We start from the raw sequence: 14907 nt of genomic DNA on the forward strand, positions 1-14907 counted from the left end.
ATGGACTAAACTAGTCTCCACTGTTTGGTCACTCAGGTTGCTTTCGTTAAAAGAGCTTTGGCTGCATCGTTTTAGGGAACCCAGTACCTCTTCTGGAAACATTTAATTGACTCCTTTTAAAAACTAAGACACGTATTTTCTTCACTTTTCACTCTGAGGTCTGTGGGTAGACAAGCCTGGGTCAAGAGGATGTTTTCACTGTTCTGGCCATGGGGACTACAAGGAGGGAGCAAAGTCTGCAGAATCAGGAGGAGATGACAGGGGAAGGGGCTGATGAGGCAACCCCAAGAGGCAAGTGCAATGCTCTCAGCTTCAAGGGCTCCTAATTCTGAGTCCTTGGTAGGGTGACCAGCCACCTCAGTGTGCCTAGGACTGCAGCATTTCCTTGAGGGGAAGGAGCTGAGAATGTAATGAATCATGTATGTAAACTCGCCCTGTGTTGTAGTGGTGACAATTCAGAGAAAGCCTGCTCATGCTCTGAAATGAGAAATCCTTATTCTGTAGGGAGGAGCCAGAAACATAGCTAGCTCAGGTTATTGCTCTGTTCCCCCCCAAAAATGATTCATACATTTATTCAGTAAATATGTATGAAACATCAAGCACGTTTCTAGGCACAAGAGCCTGGTCTGTGGCGCTTCCCTTACTGTGTGTGTGTGTGTGTGTGTGTGTGTGTGTGTGTGTGTTTTGAGAGGAGAGAGGCAGAAATAAATGAAAACACATGAAATAAATGAGGAAAAATATGATAACTACGATGGCAGACATAAGATGGATGGATAGAATAAAAATTGGGGGGCTGGGGGGGCTGCTACAAGTTTGGTGGTGGAGGAAGTTTACCCTGAAGGGCCAGTACATTGGAGGCACGTGGGTGATGAGAAGAGCCAGTCCTGTGAAGGTCCACAGGGACCATTAGGGGCAAAAGGAGGGGAATGTGTGAGGCATGAGTGGAAACCAGGTGATCTCCCTGGGGGATCTTCGTAAAGGACTTGGAATGCAGTGCAGGAAGGAATGCCCAACTGGAAGCAGTCTTCACCACCACCCGATCTAAGTGCCACTTTCGCACATGAAGATACAGACTCCAAGGCCACTGCCTTGCCCACAGTCTTGATTCCTAACCCGGGGCTTCTTCCAGCACGCCATGCCACGCTGCCATTCCTAGCCACTCGGCTGGAGAACTTAATCTTCTCCCCTGGCGCAAGTGGAATTGAAGCAACGAGATTCATTTATTCTAAGTGTGAGAACGATGGGAGATGGAATTATTTGTGGATGTTGTGGAGGGACACAACGGCCAAAACACTGCCTCAAGCTGGAAGAGAGGGACTTTGAGGTACAGTCCAGCCTCTGCCGGTGGGGCCCCCTCGTAATTCCGTTAAGAGATGCTTTCAGAACTCCAGATTAGGACCGATTCTGCAACCTGCAGGAACTGAAAATGAAACTAGTCAGTGAAGCAGGCAGCTCCAACGGGCCTTTCCACCTTTTCCCAAACTTGTGCGTGTTCAGACCTTGAGGGTGCCTTAGGTTAAGAAAGTACAAGGTTTGGTCACAAAATAGCCCGAAGTTTGCAGGGCAAGAGAAAGCAGGCAGACGCAACTCTAGGTAAGCCAATCAAGGCTGGCGGAGGAGGCTGGGGGACAGGGAGCAATAGCAAATTTAGTGACCGGCTAAGGTCCCAGACAGGGCTGGGACCATCCGCTCCTCCTGCCCCTTCCTTTATCTCCCTCTCTTGTCTCCCCTGGGTCCGTCACTCGGCCCCCCGAGGTTAAAAGTACTGCGTTGCGAGCGGTGATTTCGGAAACAAAGAGTTAACCTATCAAAAACTAACGCCGGGGAGGAGAGAGAGACCACACCCCGAGGGAGCGCGGAGCCAAGTCACAGGAGAAAAATCCTATTGGCATCGAGGAGGCAGGAAGCCCGCCCCTGGGCGCGGCCTGCAGGGGGCAGGCTGTCGCTCGGGAACGCGGGGGCAGTACGAGGCCCGAGCAGGTGCGCCCGGCAGCCGCCCGCAAGGTGCAGGGACCCCCGCGTCTCACCTCCGCCCGGTGCGCTCTCGCCGGCTCGCGAACCCCGCGCCGCGCTCCACCGCTGTCATGTGTGCCGCCCCGATGCCGTCCCTGGCGCACATCTTCCGAGGGACATTCATCCACTCCACCTGGACTAGCCCCATGGAGGTGCTGCGGGATCACCTCCTCGGAGTGAGCGACAGCGGCAAAGTAAGCGGGCGCGGGGTCCGGGCGCACCCCGACGGGCGCGCGGACAGGTGGAAGGAATCGCGCGCGGTGCGCGGCCGAGCCGGGATTTGCTCGGCGCTGAGCGGGAGTCGCGGCTCCGGAGTTGAACTTGAGGGTTTGACTCTCGGAGAACGCCGGGAGAACCCTGGCGCTAGGTTCGTGGGCTGGCCTGGGAGTAACGCGTTCCCAGAAGCTGGGAGCTGGGGAGTACGCACTCCCACGGGTGGTTAGACAGCCGTCCAGGCTGCAGTGGAAGGGAGAGCAAGGCTATGCCCTCGCAAATCTTAAGAAATCATTAAGAAACCGAAACTTGGCTTCATTCATCTTTGTGTCTGCGGCGCCTGGCACAGTGCTAGGCGCTCCGTAAATTTGATTGAATTTATTGTGGAAGAAATAAGAGAGGAGAGGGACACTTGGTTAATGTTGGTTAGCCCTTTCGGCGCGCAGAATAAGCAAAGAACTGATTTCATTCACTTGCTCCCTCCACAGACAATGTACCAACGATTCCAGCTAGATAACTTATAATACTAGCAAGGGTAGTCTGCAAGAAATTATCCACGTGCCCCCTGCCTCCCCATAGCCATTTTCCCCATTTTCCCATTTGCATCAAAGCAAGCAGTTCCATTTCAAGGCTCAACATGTCTTCTATGAGTGTATCTTCTATACTTCTTTTTCCAAAATCGGGATTTCCACAAACGACCTAGGTGACTTGATGTCTGATATTTACTGTTCATACACACGGTGGTAACAGCATCAGCAGTGGCTTGGCTGGTTTGATAAGTGGAGGCCATTCCATTTTTAGCAGAAAAAAAATAAAGATGAGGTTGGGATATTTTTGAGCTTTTTCCCAACTACCAGTCTGGTTAGCAAAAGTACACCTATTTGTGACTTGTCAGCTTGAAGTTACTATTCCTGACTAAAGATGCTTCCCAGTCAGTGACAGTTTTGAATCGTGACTCTTACATTTGGGGATAAGTGAACCCTGTTTTCTTATGGTGCTTAAAAAATATTCTCTGTGTGCATATTCAGGGAGCCTGCTGCTGTGTTTCCAAGGTGATGGAATTCTCAGAGCTCCCCCAAATGGGGAGACTTCAGTAAACCCCCAGACTGTTTAATTATTGCCTTGTGTACTTGACCGTCAAGTTTGGGGGAACCTTAGGCTTGGGGCAAGTCCCAAGAAGCAAAGGAACAGAGACCTCTACACTGGGGAGAAATTAGAGAAGATTGCCTATCTTAAGGAGCTGTTCAAGTCTTGGGTATCTTTTTTTAAAAATTAATTTCCCATATCCAGAACTTTAATTGGTAAGAAAGCAGGCAAGAGGGTGGATTTGAAGACTGTCTTCAACCAGTAGAGAGGAGTCAGAAAAGGAAATAATTTATCTAAAAAAAAAATTACCTCTTCTGGGGGTTGTACAGAAGGAAGGCATTATCAGGGAGTCTATTTCCCACTGAGGAGCATACTGAAGTTTTAAATTTAGAAAAATGCCATTCCCTCACAAGATAAAATTAGCTAGGAATTGGATACAAAGGTGAGTTAACCAAGTGCCTTGTAAACCATTCTAATCAGTGAATTGGTAACTGTTGATTTCTCTTCTAGCTGCAAGGCAGTTGATTGTGGACTTCATATATGGGCCCCATGTATTGCAAGATTTGATTTTTCCCATTTTGAAAGTGGGAATGCTTTGCCTTTCTAGTCATTGAGGTAATATTTCTTCAAAAAATGTCAAGATTCTTTTATCAAATGATCTCCCCATAAGATAAATAAGTGTGGAGTCATCATGACGTTTACATTTTTACTGAGCTCCTAAAGCTGTTTGCTCGAGATGATCAGAAACATTGAGGGGGTGTTTTTTAAAATGCTGGTTCCTGGGGGGTCGTCCTTGGAGAATGTGAATCTATAGGCCTGGAGCGAGCCCCAGGAAATGGCATTTCAGCAAAGGTCCCAGGAGATTTGGAGGCAGGTAGCGGTGGGTTACATTTTGGGTGACCACGGTGTATATGTTGTGTGTTGGGACCAGTTGTGTGGGGTCTTGGGACCTAGTTCTTCATGTGGAGCTCACGATTGGGGTTGCGTGAGAGAGAGAGGCGGCATGACTTCCTCTATCCTCTCTCTCCTTTTAGACCTCATCTCTCATGTCCTGTAACTTCATTTAGACTCAGAACATGATAATGACCAACTACTTTGAATTCATTAATTAAAGCTCACTCAAAATTAAGTTAATTTTAAAAATGCTGTGGTCAACCTTTTAGTGTTGGTCTTTTTGAATTCAGAGTTAGTTTTTCCTACTTGAGAGGCATGTACCTTTTAAAAAGAAAGACTTCAGCATGTCTAATTTATTTGCAGATATTTAATTAAGTCTGGAGATGCTCTGTGCTCCGATATTACCAAATACTTTATTCTTCCCACATAGAACAGGATCAGGTTGACTTTAAACTTGCCTAAAAGATGCCTTGGGTCTTTTAATGCACACTTAACCTGGAAGCAAGCACGAGGAAGAGACTCATTTTGGGGGTAGTGTCCTGGCGTGGCAGGAGCAAGTCCTATGGAGCTTGGGTTCAAGCTTGGTCTTCACCACTTACTTTTTCCGAGACTGTGAACGAGACTTTTAACTTGCCTGAACCTCCATTTCCTCATCTGTAGAATCAGATTTTCTATTGCTAAATATTAAATGAGATAATTTATGAAAATGCCTGGCACTTAGTGGATACTTAACACAACCCTGTTCATTCTGTCCTCTTCTTTCCTCTGCTCCTAGTGATGTGGTTTTTGAATGTTGGTGTGTTGGTGTTGGTGGGGTGAGGTCCAGCACTAACAGCCAAGAAGGAATTCTTGAGATGTCTTTGGTGCAAAATGGTGGTTTTATTAAAGCACACGGACAGGACCCTTCGGCAGGAAGAGCTTTTGCCTGCTGTTCCCTACTGCTCTGGGGTTGTGAGAGCAACCCCGGAGTTGGGAGAAGTAAAGATAAGGGAGCTTCTAAAAGGACTTTCATCTGCTAAAGAAGACTCAGGATCCTGGAGGAATATTGCAACCTGCTTATCTCAAGTATTTGTCAATGAGCTGTAGGTTATAAGGACATTTAATTTTATCTACCTTTCCTTCTGCCTTTAATTTCCCACATCACTAGCCAACCCTTAACCTCTTGCTCACTGTTGCCTTTTTTTTTTTTTTTTTTGCGTATTTCCACATGGTGGCACCATTGCAGACCAACAAGTGGAGAGGAAAGCCATGGTCTGCGAAGCACTATGTGGGAAGAGGGGGCCACAAGATCCAGCTCTGAAGCCTCACAGCTCATCTCACTGGCTGGCTGGGACACAGAGATGCATCTGGGAAGAAAGAGCTAACAAGCATTTATTGACAGATTCCCTAGTACATCATATTTAGTGTCCCACTGGGTCGTTATTCCCACTGATGGGTGGGGAAGTTGAGTTGTGTCTTCAGTTCAGGTCATGATTCCAGGGTCCTGGGGTTGAGCCCCCACTGGGAAGGGAGTCCCCTTCCCCCACTCGTGCTCTCTCTCACCTGCCATCTCTCACTCTCAAATAAATAAAATCTTAAAAAAAAAAAAAAGAGGCAGTGTAGTGTGTCAAGAAACAAATTTCTTTTTGTCCTTTTTTCCCCTTGAGTATGGTTGACACACAATGTTACCTTAGTTTTAGGTAAGATATGAACTCTTAAGAATGCTTCTGTCACTTACTACTTATGTGAATTTGATGAAGTTACTTAACATTTCTATTTCCTAGTATCCTCATGTATAAAATATTTAGTGTAATCCACCTCATAGGGTTGGGTGGAAAGCTTATGTGAAGTAATAGTTGTGAAGTACATTGATTATGCCTAGTATGTAGCCAGTAGACGTCACGTATGTATGTATGCCCAGTAGACGTCCGTGGTTATCAGCAATGGAGAGGGAGAGAGGTGGACAGGATTGACAGTGACTTAGGTCAAGTCATCGGGATTTGATGACAGAGTAGAGAGATATATGTGACTGTATTGAATCATATGGTGGGACACTCATTTTCCCAGCTTCCTGGTGGTGAAGAGTGGCCGGGGATGACATTCTGACATGCGGGAGGTTGGCTAAGAGGCTTCTTGGAAATATTTTTCTCCTTAAGAAATGTGGGAAGAGAAGGTCTTCCTTTCTTGGACACTTTCATGCGAGGAGTGGGGCTGCTGCTGCCGCCATCATTTGAGACTCTGAGGAAAACATTAAGAGAATCTCAGAGGCACGTACCTAGTCTGTCTTTGAACATCATCAGATATGTCCATGAATAACATCACTGGTCAGTTAACTGTCCCTAGAACTTCCTGCTGCTCATTGCCCTCAGACTTCTGCGTGATAATGAAATGTCTTTTTTTTTTTTTTATTAAGCTAAGCCTTTATTTTAATCTTTATTTGTTGGTAACATTTTTTATCACTGAAAGCAAATATTTGCAGTGTTTAAATTTATAACATTTAGAAATTGCAATATTGAGATTTGGGGTAGAGTATAATCTTTCATTATACATTATATTAGACATTAACATTGTTAAAAATAATAATAATATCAAAAAATATAGATCATAACTAAAGATGAGGTCTATTCCTTGGTAATACTTCTGTTAACTGAAATATTTGGAAAACATGGTATGACTTTTTTTTTTTAATATAATTTTTTATTTTTTATAAACCTATATTTTTATCCCCAGGGGTACAGGTCTGTGAATCACCAGGTTTACACACTTCACAGCACTCACCAAAGCACATACCCTCCCCAATGTCCATAATCCCACCCCCTTCTCCCAAACCCCCTCCCCCCAGCAACCCTCAGTTTGTTTTGTGAGATTAAGAGTCACTTATGGTTTGTCTCCCTCCCAATCCCATCTTCTTTCATTTATTCTTCTCGTACCCACTTAAACCCCCATGTTGCAACACCACTTCCTCATATCAGGGAGATCATATGATAGTTGTCTTTCTCCGCCTGACTTATTTCGCTATGAAATGTCTTTTTTGTCTACACCTCTGTTAATTGCAGCCCAGGGCACCTCCAATGACTGTACTGCTTTTTTTTTTTTTTTAAAGATTTTATTTATTTATTTGACAGAGAGAGACCACAAGTAGGCAGAGAGGCAGGCAGAGAGAGAGAGGAGGAAGCAGGCTCCCTGCTGAGCAGAGAGCCCGATGCGGGACTCGATCCCAGGACCCTGAGATCATGACCTGAGCCGAAGACAGCGGTGTAACCCACTGAGCCACCCAGGCGCCCCTGTACTGCTTTTTTCAAAGAATTGTATTATTTTTCAAAGGACTGTTCACTGCCTTCTGCTTTTCCCATTTCTGTCTTCTTATTGACCCAAAAGGTCAGTGCCTTTTCAGGAACTCCTGTCAGTAGTCAAGCCTGGTCGGTTTACCTCTGGGTATCTTTGTATATATAATCCTCTCCATTGTCATTGACCTTGTTTAGCCTTTCGTTGTCTCTGGTTAAATGAACAGAGGAGCCCCCTAGTTGTTTGCTGTCCCCCATTCCGATATTGCCTCCTCACGCCTGACGGTTCTGTTATTGGAGCATGGGTAGAATCACATATCTCCTCTGTTATAACCTCCCTCTGGCTCTCTGTTCTCTCTAAGATCCAAATGCCCCTGATGGACTTTCTAGGCATGATGTGATTTGGCCCTAGCCTGCTTTTCTAATACGTCCTCCTTCTCTCTGGCAAATAGGAGGAGGATTCCCATGACTGGTTTACACCACAAGGTATCCATGAGCTAAGGGGTATCTATCCCTGCCAATTTCTCACTGTTTTCCAGCACATCGTGTTCTTTTTTGCCTCCTTTGCGGGTGCCAATCTCAGAGCCTGGAATAGTCCTTCTTTTTATATCCTCCACTCCACCTCTTTTGAAATAAAATCTTGCTTTTCCTTCAAGATACCATTCTGATGTTGTCTTCTCCAGTTTCCCTGGCCATCATCCTTCAGGTGGAATAGGTTACCTTTCGTTCTGCCATAGATGTTGGCATGGATGGTGAAGCCAATGTCTTTCCAGTAGTCAGGAGCATGGCTTCTGGAGTCAGATTACGTGGATCCGAATCTCAGCTCTGCCTCTTACTTGGATGAATTTTCTATCGTAGCTGAGCTGTGACAGCCTCATTTACAAAATGTGGACAACGGCAGCACCTTGAGGGAATGGTAGCACAGACGAGATAGTGTGTGTAAAGCATCTGGTACCTAGTAATTGCACAATAAATATTGGTCCCTGTTCTTATTTTTCTTTCACTAAAGTAATTATTGCATTTTTACCTTTCATCATGCTGAACTTTATAGAACGTTCTCACTCACTGAGTGGATGTGAAGTTCTTTGGCAAATGGGAGATGAGCTAGAGAGAAGGTAACATACTGTGCATTGGACTCTGACAGATTCTTTGAATATCAACAATCCTGAGATGAGACAGCATCATCATCGTCTTTTTCTTCTTCGTCATCCCTCCTTTACAAATGAAGAATGGAGACTCAGAGGGTTTTTTGTCTTGGCTGCTGTCACAGCCGTCACAGCAAGGAAATGCCAAAGCCAAGGTCCACACCCCTGCCGGTCTGATTTCCAAGGTCTTTGCTCTGTCCAGGAGTTCCTACTGCCTCCGATCATGAGGAGGACTGAACCTCTATCATCCCCAGGGCCCCTCAGCATTGTCCTATTGTTTCAGTACAAATTAGATGGTCAGTAAGTGTGTTGAATGTGATGTGTCATACAAAGACTTTCATGTGTCATGTGTAAAAAAAAAAAAAAAGACATTTCTAATTCCAGAGATTTTTTTGTCAAATTGAATTGTCGTCGATGCACAATGTTACATTAATTTCAGATGTACAACAGTGATTCTACAAGTCTATATGCTGTGCTCACCACAAGCGTACCTACCATCTGCCACCATCCAACGTGACTACAATAGCACTGACTCTATTTCCTACACGGTACCTTTCATCCCCGTGAATTATTCTTTCCATCACTGGAAGCCTGGATTTCTCACTCCCCTTCACCTGTTTTGCCCATCCCCCTTCCTCCTGTCCTCTGGCAACCATTAGTTTGTTCTCTATATTTATGGGTCTGTTTCTACTTTTTGTTTGTTTATTCATTTGTTTTGTTTTTTAAGTTCCCCGTACAGGTGAAATCCTATGGTATTTGTCTTTCTCTGTCTGACTCATTTCACTTAACATAATAAATACCCTCTAGATACACCCATGTTGTCGCAAATGGCAAGATCGCATTCGTTTTTTAAGGTTGAGTAAGAGTCCGTTATATATTCACACCACATTCATCCGTTGATGACTGCTGTTGACTCTTGGGCTGCTTCCCTATCGTGGCTGTGGTAAATAATGCTGCAGTAAACATTGGGGTGCATGTATCTTTTTCAAATGAGTGTTTTCATTTTCTATGGGTAAATACCCAGTAGTAGAATTACTGGATCGTATGGTGGTTCTATTTTTAACTTTTTGCAGAATCTCCATACCGTTTTCCAGAGCAACTACACCAGTTTATATTCCCACCAACAATGCACAGGGGTTCCTTTTTCTCCATGTCCTTGCCAACACCTGTTATTTCTTATCTTTTTGACTCTTGTCATCCTGACAGGTGTAAGATGATTTCCCGGAGAGATTTTTTTTTTTTTGAAAATTTTAAAAGATCTTATTTATTTGAGAGAGAGAATGAGAGAGGGCAAGAGAGAGAGCATTCGAGTGGGGAGGGTCAGAGGGAGAAGCAGACTCCTCGCTGAGCAGGGAGCCTGATGCAGGACTCCATCCTGGGACACCAGGATCGTGACCTGAGCCAATGGCAGTTGCTTGACCACCTGAGCCACCAAGGTACTTCCCAGAGAGATTTTTAAAAAGCACAGTTGGACTTATTTGAGGCTTTAGAGCAACATTGCTGGGTGTAAACAGTTTACTTCCCTTCTGCGTCTCTAACATTTCCTGTTCCTGGAATTTCTCAGCAATCATTTTTTTTTTTTTAAGATTTTTTATTTATTTATTTGACAGAGAGAAATCACAAGTAAGCAGAGAGGCAGGCAGAGAGAGAGGAGGAAGCAGGCTCCCTGCCGAGCAGAGAGCCCGATGCGGGACTCGATCCCAGGACCCTGAGATCATGACCTGAGCCGAAGGCAGCGGCTTAACCCACTGAGCCACCCAGGTGCCCCTCAGCAATCATTTTTTAAGAGTGAGCAATAAAAGGTGATGATCTCTCAGGAGATCTTACCTCACACATGATTTTGACATTGTTTCCTACTTTTTAAAAAGCCATATCCTTTTCCTTTGTGAAGACATTTTTTGGTTAACCTTATTAAATTGATCTATTAATTCTAAATGATAAATCACATTAACTTTAAATTTAACTTCTAACTAAGATCTGGTTTTCAAAGTCTTTCAACTATTGTATTAGGTGCTTCTGCTTGTGAAATGCTGATTCCCCCCCGCCCCTCCCACCCCGGCATTATTTATTCAGGCACTATTACCTGAAACCATTTCACTGCAAATTACCCTCAAGTCTTTTCTTCCCCTCTTGGCCTGGCTCAGTTTGATGCCCTCATGACTCCTGTTTCTATAGTCACAGTGCTCTATCTCTTCTCAGCCTGTTACTGTTTTGTTTTGTTTTTTAAGATTTTATTTATTTATTTGACAGAGAGAGATCACAAGTAGACGGAGAGAGAGGCAGGCAGAGAGAGAGAGGGAAGCAGGCTCCCTGCCGAGCAGAGAGCCCGATGCGGGATTCGATCCCAGGACCCTGACATGACTTGAGCCGAAGGCAGCGGCTTAACCCACTGAGCCACCCAGGCACCCTCCAAGATGTTTCTTTTTAACTACTCATCAATCAGTAGCTTGTTGATAAATTAAGATAGATACAGTTGAGTTTTCAGGTGTGGTTTTTTACTGAAAAAGGTTCATTCTGTCAAAATAATTTTTAAAAACGCAGTAACATTGGGGCGCCTGGGTAGCTCAGTGGATTAAGACTCCGCCTTCGGCTCAGGTCATGATCTCAGGGTCCTGGGATCGAGCCCCGCATAGGGCTCTCCGCTCCACAGGGAGACTGCTTCCCCACCTCTCTCTGCCTGCCTCTCTGCCTACTTGTGATCTCTCTCTGTCAAATAAATAAATAAAATCTTAAAAAAAAAATCTTGGAAGGCTAAAGCAATGATACAGTAACTGATTAAAAGTAAGGCTTCTTCTAGACTTATGTATAATGCTCTAGAAATGTTAAAGGCCCAGTGTTCCCCAGTAACTGAAATGGACAGAAAAAGGGTATCCTGTGATCACAGTCCCCCCCTATGCACCCACAGCCTTATATACAAAACACATTTCCAGAAGGCAATTTTAATATTACAAACCTAGATAATACTTTTGTAGGGCAGGAATGGAGAGTTGGGAATGTGGAGGAGAACTTTTATGTTGTACCCCATAACTTTTTGTATTGTTAGTTTTTTGTTTCTGTTTCACTTTTATGATTTAACGTAAAGTTTATGATCTTAGAGTGCACACTTCAGTGTCATTTATGACCATCCCCATGTTCTGCAGCCACATCTTTTCCCTAGGTCCAGAAGGTGTTTGTCACCCCTAAGGGAAACCCATTAACCATGGAGCAGTCACTCCCTATTCTTCTCTTCCCCCCTCAGCAACCACAAATTCGCTTGCTTTCTCTAGGTTTGCGTAGTCCTGATGCTGCATATACATGGACACATACAGCATGTGACCTCTTGTGCCTGACTTTTTTCACTGAGTTTAGTGTTTTCAAGGTTCACTCAGGTTGTAGCATGAGGCAGAGTGCCATTCCTTTTAATGGCTGAATACTTAACTCTGTGGGTATATTTTGTTTGTTCATTTGTTGATGGATGTTTGAATTGTTTCTACCTTTTGCCTACCATCAACATTCTGCTATCATAACCACTATCCTTGTGCAAGTTTTAAAAACCAGTTTAGGGGCGCCTGGGTGGCTCAGTTGGTTAAGTGACTGTCTTCATCTCCAGTCATGATCTCAGGATCCTAGAATGGAGTCCCACATCGGGCTTCTTGCTCTGCGGGGAGCCTGCCTCTCCCTCTGCCTGCTGCTCCCCCTGCTTGGGGATGCTCACTCTCTCTCTCTCTCTCTCCTCTCTCTCTCTCTGGCAAATAAATAAATAATCTTAAAAAAAAGAGTTTATTATTTAAAATCTTTTTATGGCTCCCCATTGCTTAACTGTGGAGGGAACCTACCCCTGGCTTCTTTGAGTATTTACGTAACTTTCCATATCGTTTATGCCTTTGTGTTTTTGTTTACATTTCTCCTTCGCCTTCCACCTGCTGGATGGATACACCCTTCAAGACTAGTTTAAGTGTCGCTTCCTCAGTGGTGTCATTGTTATCACTCCAGCCCTCCTGTTCCCAGGCCTAGATAATCTCTTTGTGCCCCACTTTTTGCTTGGCACTTCTTCTTCTTCTTCTTCTTTTTTTTTTTTCAAAGTATAAACTTAGATTCTGTAGGAAATGCTATATTACCAAAACAGTATCATATCCCCAGCATCCAACCCCCTCCTTTAAAAAAAAAAATATTTTATTTATTTATTTGACAGAGAGAGAGAGAGAGAGATCACAAGTAGGCAGAGAGGCAGGCAGGGGTGGGGGGGAAGCAGGCTTCCTGCCGAGCAGAGAGCCTGCTTCAGGACTCGATCCCAGGACCCTAAGATCATGACCCAAGCCGAAGGCAGAGGCTTAACCCACTGAATCACCCAGGTGCCCCTGCTTGTCACTTTTTTTACAGCTTTCATTTTATCTCTTGAATATCCCCTGTAACCTCACCTGGAAGGCAGCGAAATGCGCAGCTAGTTAAAAATATCTTCCAAATAACCAATTGTTTGAATAAGAACTCGGGGTTTTTCTAATCTCGACGCTTGATACAACGTATTTGGCCACTGGGAGTTGTAATTAGTTTCGTGTCCTAGTGAATAATTAAGAACCTGGAAAAGTAGGTTTTAATTGGAACTCTGAGACCTCATAAAATTCTCAAATGTCTTTAACTTGGACTATGTTAAGGATCTGGAATATTGTAGATTATAGAGACCTGCTTATTCCCTTTGGTTTTATATTGTGGTTTGTGAAGTGTTCACTTCTTCATAAAATGGTAATTTCCTTAAAAAATTGCTTGTAAATTGCCACTTACAATTTACGGTCCTGGAACATGGTAGGCCCTCAATGAATAGTAGCTCTTATTATCCATCTCCTGTCCCTCCTAGTACCTAGTGTTTTAGCACAGATTGGCATTCGGTAAATGCTTGTGAATAAAAGAAAGGACAGAACAGACTGCTGTGCTATGTATCCTATTCCTTTGGGAGCACAGATGGGGCAGAGGTTTCCCTCCATACTATTCATCTAGAAGTTGTTTTCCTCCTGCCGTGTGTGGAGTCGTCTCATGGAAACCTTAACCCTTTTGGAAGTATAAAGCACAGAAAGAAGCCACTCTAGGTCCCCAGGCAGTAGGACCATGGGAACCTCCCCATGATGCAGCCTGTTGTGGCCTCCCCAGTCCTGTGGGGCTAGTACACTTGGGGCGCGTACAAACTGATAGCTGGTGAGGAAAGAGCAAAGACTTCAAGGAGTTGGGATAAAGGGGGGAGCCAAAGAGAGGCAGGTTTTGCCTTATTTGCGCTCAGAGTCAAAAATCAAATGAGCATGGAAAAGTATAAAATTTCTAGAAGAGAAAGCTGCCGAGTATCATGAAGTGTGAAGCCAGAGGACTTGGTTATTTTAAAGAGAGGCTTCAAGAAGGGAACCCTAAGGAAGTGACCTTGGAATTGAGTTTTGAAGGTTCAAAGGGAGATCATTAGGCAAAGAAAGATAGAGGAAGAAACTGTGCAGAGACTCAATGGGGAGAAAGAACTGGGAATGCATTGGCAGAGGCTGGAGAAGGAAGGTTGGTGGAAATAGATGAGGCCAGAGCGAGAAGCATCAGGGTATTGTAGGCTTTTTCATTTATCCCAGGGCAATGCAGTGGGCAGCCAGGGAAGGATATTAGGTAGAGGAAGATAGATCGGATTTGCATTGAAAAATGTATATGTAAACAAGGATTGCAGAGTAACAGAGTAAAACTGCAGGTAAACAGACTAGACTGTGGAGAAGGGCAAGAGTCATTGCTAGAGGAGATGAGTTGGAAGTCATTGCAGTGGACCAGGAAAGAGATACATAGGCGGTGGTAGAGTTGGAGAGAAATGGCAGATCTGTGACATAAGAGGGAGGCAAAAATCAGTGAGATTTGGTGACCAGTTGGATAGAAAGGACTAGGGACTAGCTTCCCCTGGGTTGCAAGCTTATACAACTGGATGGATGTGTTCACCATCACTGGTTGAGAGACCAGAAGAAGAGGTCCACCCAGGAAGGGCAGACTCAGAGGTCTGTTACGGTCATGCTGAGTTGGGATGCCCCTGTGACATCCACGTGGAGATAGTAGGTGTTGGCTTATAGGTCTGAAGCTCTGAGCAGATATCTGAGTGGGAGATGTAAAATGTGGAATAAGGGTTGAGAAGAGAACAGGGATATATTAACTGCAGTGGTTGAGTTTGGATTAAAAGAGAATGAGTAGGATGAGAAGAGCAACCCAAGGGTCAGAGGGTAATCGTGGGAGGGTGGTGTTATAGAAGGCAAAGGATGGGGGACCGCTTCAAGAAGGAGGGAACAGAGCAGATGGTAGATGTTACAGAA

General features: G+C 44.6%; 1 protein-coding gene across 1 annotated transcript in view; it reads left to right on the forward strand.

The window, feature by feature from the left end:
• The first annotated feature begins 1901 nt into the window (after positions 1 to 1901).
• Positions 1902 to 14907, forward strand: part of GDA (guanine deaminase) — a 75632-nt gene continuing 62626 nt past the window's right edge. Inside the window, exon 1 of the mRNA XM_004769209.3 lies at positions 1902 to 2207. Within this exon, the coding sequence (XP_004769266.1) occupies positions 2085 to 2207 (123 nt within the window). The 5' untranslated portion in view covers positions 1902 to 2084. The remainder of the gene's footprint in view (positions 2208 to 14907) is intronic.

Source organism: Mustela putorius, unplaced genomic scaffold, assembly GCF_011764305.1.
Source record: "Mustela putorius furo isolate JIRA1106 unplaced genomic scaffold, ASM1176430v1.1 tig00003854_pilon_pilon_pilon, whole genome shotgun sequence".
NCBI lineage: Eukaryota > Metazoa > Chordata > Mammalia > Carnivora > Mustelidae > Mustela > Mustela putorius.